Source organism: Mirounga leonina, unplaced genomic scaffold (genome assembly GCF_011800145.1).
Source record: "Mirounga leonina isolate KUSES-001 unplaced genomic scaffold, KU_Mleo_1.0 Mir_268, whole genome shotgun sequence".
Lineage (NCBI taxonomy): Eukaryota > Metazoa > Chordata > Mammalia > Carnivora > Phocidae > Mirounga > Mirounga leonina.
The window spans coordinates 146,168-147,674 of record NW_023270649.1 but is presented as its reverse complement, the minus strand read 5'-3'; the positions used below and the strand labels follow the sequence as shown (position 1 = coordinate 147,674).

Sequence of the window (1,507 nt, the reverse complement as noted above, 5' to 3'; positions counted from 1 at the left end):
GGAGACACGGACAGCCCTCAGGACCCAGACAGACACGTGGACGGAGACACGAACAGCCCTCAGTACCCACAGACACGTGGACGGAGAGCTGGACAGCCCTCAGGACCCAAAGACAGACACGTGGACGGAGACACAGACAGCCCTCAGGACCCACAGAGAGATACGTGGACGGAGACACGGACAGCCCTCAGGACCCAGACAGACACGTGGACAGAGACACAGCGGTGCACACCGTGGCCTGGGCTGGTTTCCAGTCAGTGTGGGGTGGGCACTTTGGGTGGGGTGGACAGCGGCCTGGGACCCCCGCCTGCCAGGCCCTGGGAGCAGCCGAGCAGGGTGGGGGATGCGGAAGGGGCACGGGGCACAACCTTCCCGCACTCCCACTGCTCAGGGCCCTCGGGCTGGAACACTGACTCCGCCCAGGTGTCCGCATGGTGGAGGGTGGGTGTGCACACGACGCAGGGCTGCCTTGCCAGTAGCCTCTGCACCGCTCTGAGGGCCATGCCAGACCCATCCTAGAGGTGTGACTTGGGGGCCCCCAGGCAGGAGCCAACAGAGCTGCTGAGGCCCCCAGGGCACCCCAAAACCTAGTGTCCTAAGCCAAGCAGGCCAGAGCGTGCGGCCCACACCCTGCCAGCCTCGGGCCCCTAGCACACCACGTGAGCCTGGAGCGCACGCACCTGGGATGGCTCAGGGGCCTGCCCCACCCCCAGTCTCGCAGCCAGGTGATCGTCCACACAGCAGACACCTGGTGAGCTGTCGGACCGGAGCCCAAATCTCCACCCCACCCCCCCGCCATGAACATGTGGACGGGCCTGCTCCCGCCCCCACTGGGCACAGAGGCCACAGCGTCACCCAGGAGACCCCATCAGATGGGACATCCCGCCTCTGCACCACCCCGGGATGAGGGGGCCATGGCAGGAAAGGCAGGCCCAGGCCAGCGCCCCCACGTGGCCACCGCCCGGGGGCCCAGCCTGCACCGACCTCGGGGACGGAGATGCCTTCCACGTCCACGTCTTCATTGGAAGAGTTCTCAGAGTCCTCCGACGACAGGAAGTCAACATCAAAGACATCCCTGCCAGAAACAAAGGGTGGCCGGTTGCCAGGGACACGGAGACAGGGCCCCAGGCCATGGCAGGAGGCCCCAGAAGCACGAGCCCTGCAGGGAACAGGTGTGGACAGCCCTGGGAAAACAGGACACGGACAGGCGTGGACGAGGCACGGCCCCCAGGTCGTGGGCAACCAGTGGCACCGAAACGCTGTCCCATCCCGTTCTGCAGGGTGGGCAATCCTGCATGGTGTGGGCAGTGGGGTCAGTCGGGAAGAGCCCCTGGCTACACTCTGGAGAGCATTCTTACAGGACAGCGGTCTCTGCACACGGGCAGACGTCCCATCCCTGCCTCAGACCCACGCGGGACCCCAACCCATCAGACCAGCCCTGTCCCTGCCTCAGACCCATGCGGGACCCCCCCCCATCAGACCAGCCCCGTCCCTGCCTCGGACCCAC

At 66.6% G+C, this 1,507-nt stretch overlaps 1 protein-coding gene across 1 annotated transcript in view; it reads right to left on the bottom strand.

Moving 5' to 3' along the window:
* LOC118026662 (cohesin subunit SA-2-like) overlaps positions 1-1,507 on the bottom strand; it is a 68,913-nt gene that overhangs the window by 414 nt on the left and 66,992 nt on the right. Inside the window, exon 23 of the mRNA XM_035029624.1 lies at positions 985-1,075. Within this exon, the coding sequence (XP_034885515.1) occupies positions 985-1,075 (91 nt within the window). The remainder of the gene's footprint in view (positions 1-984; positions 1,076-1,507) is intronic.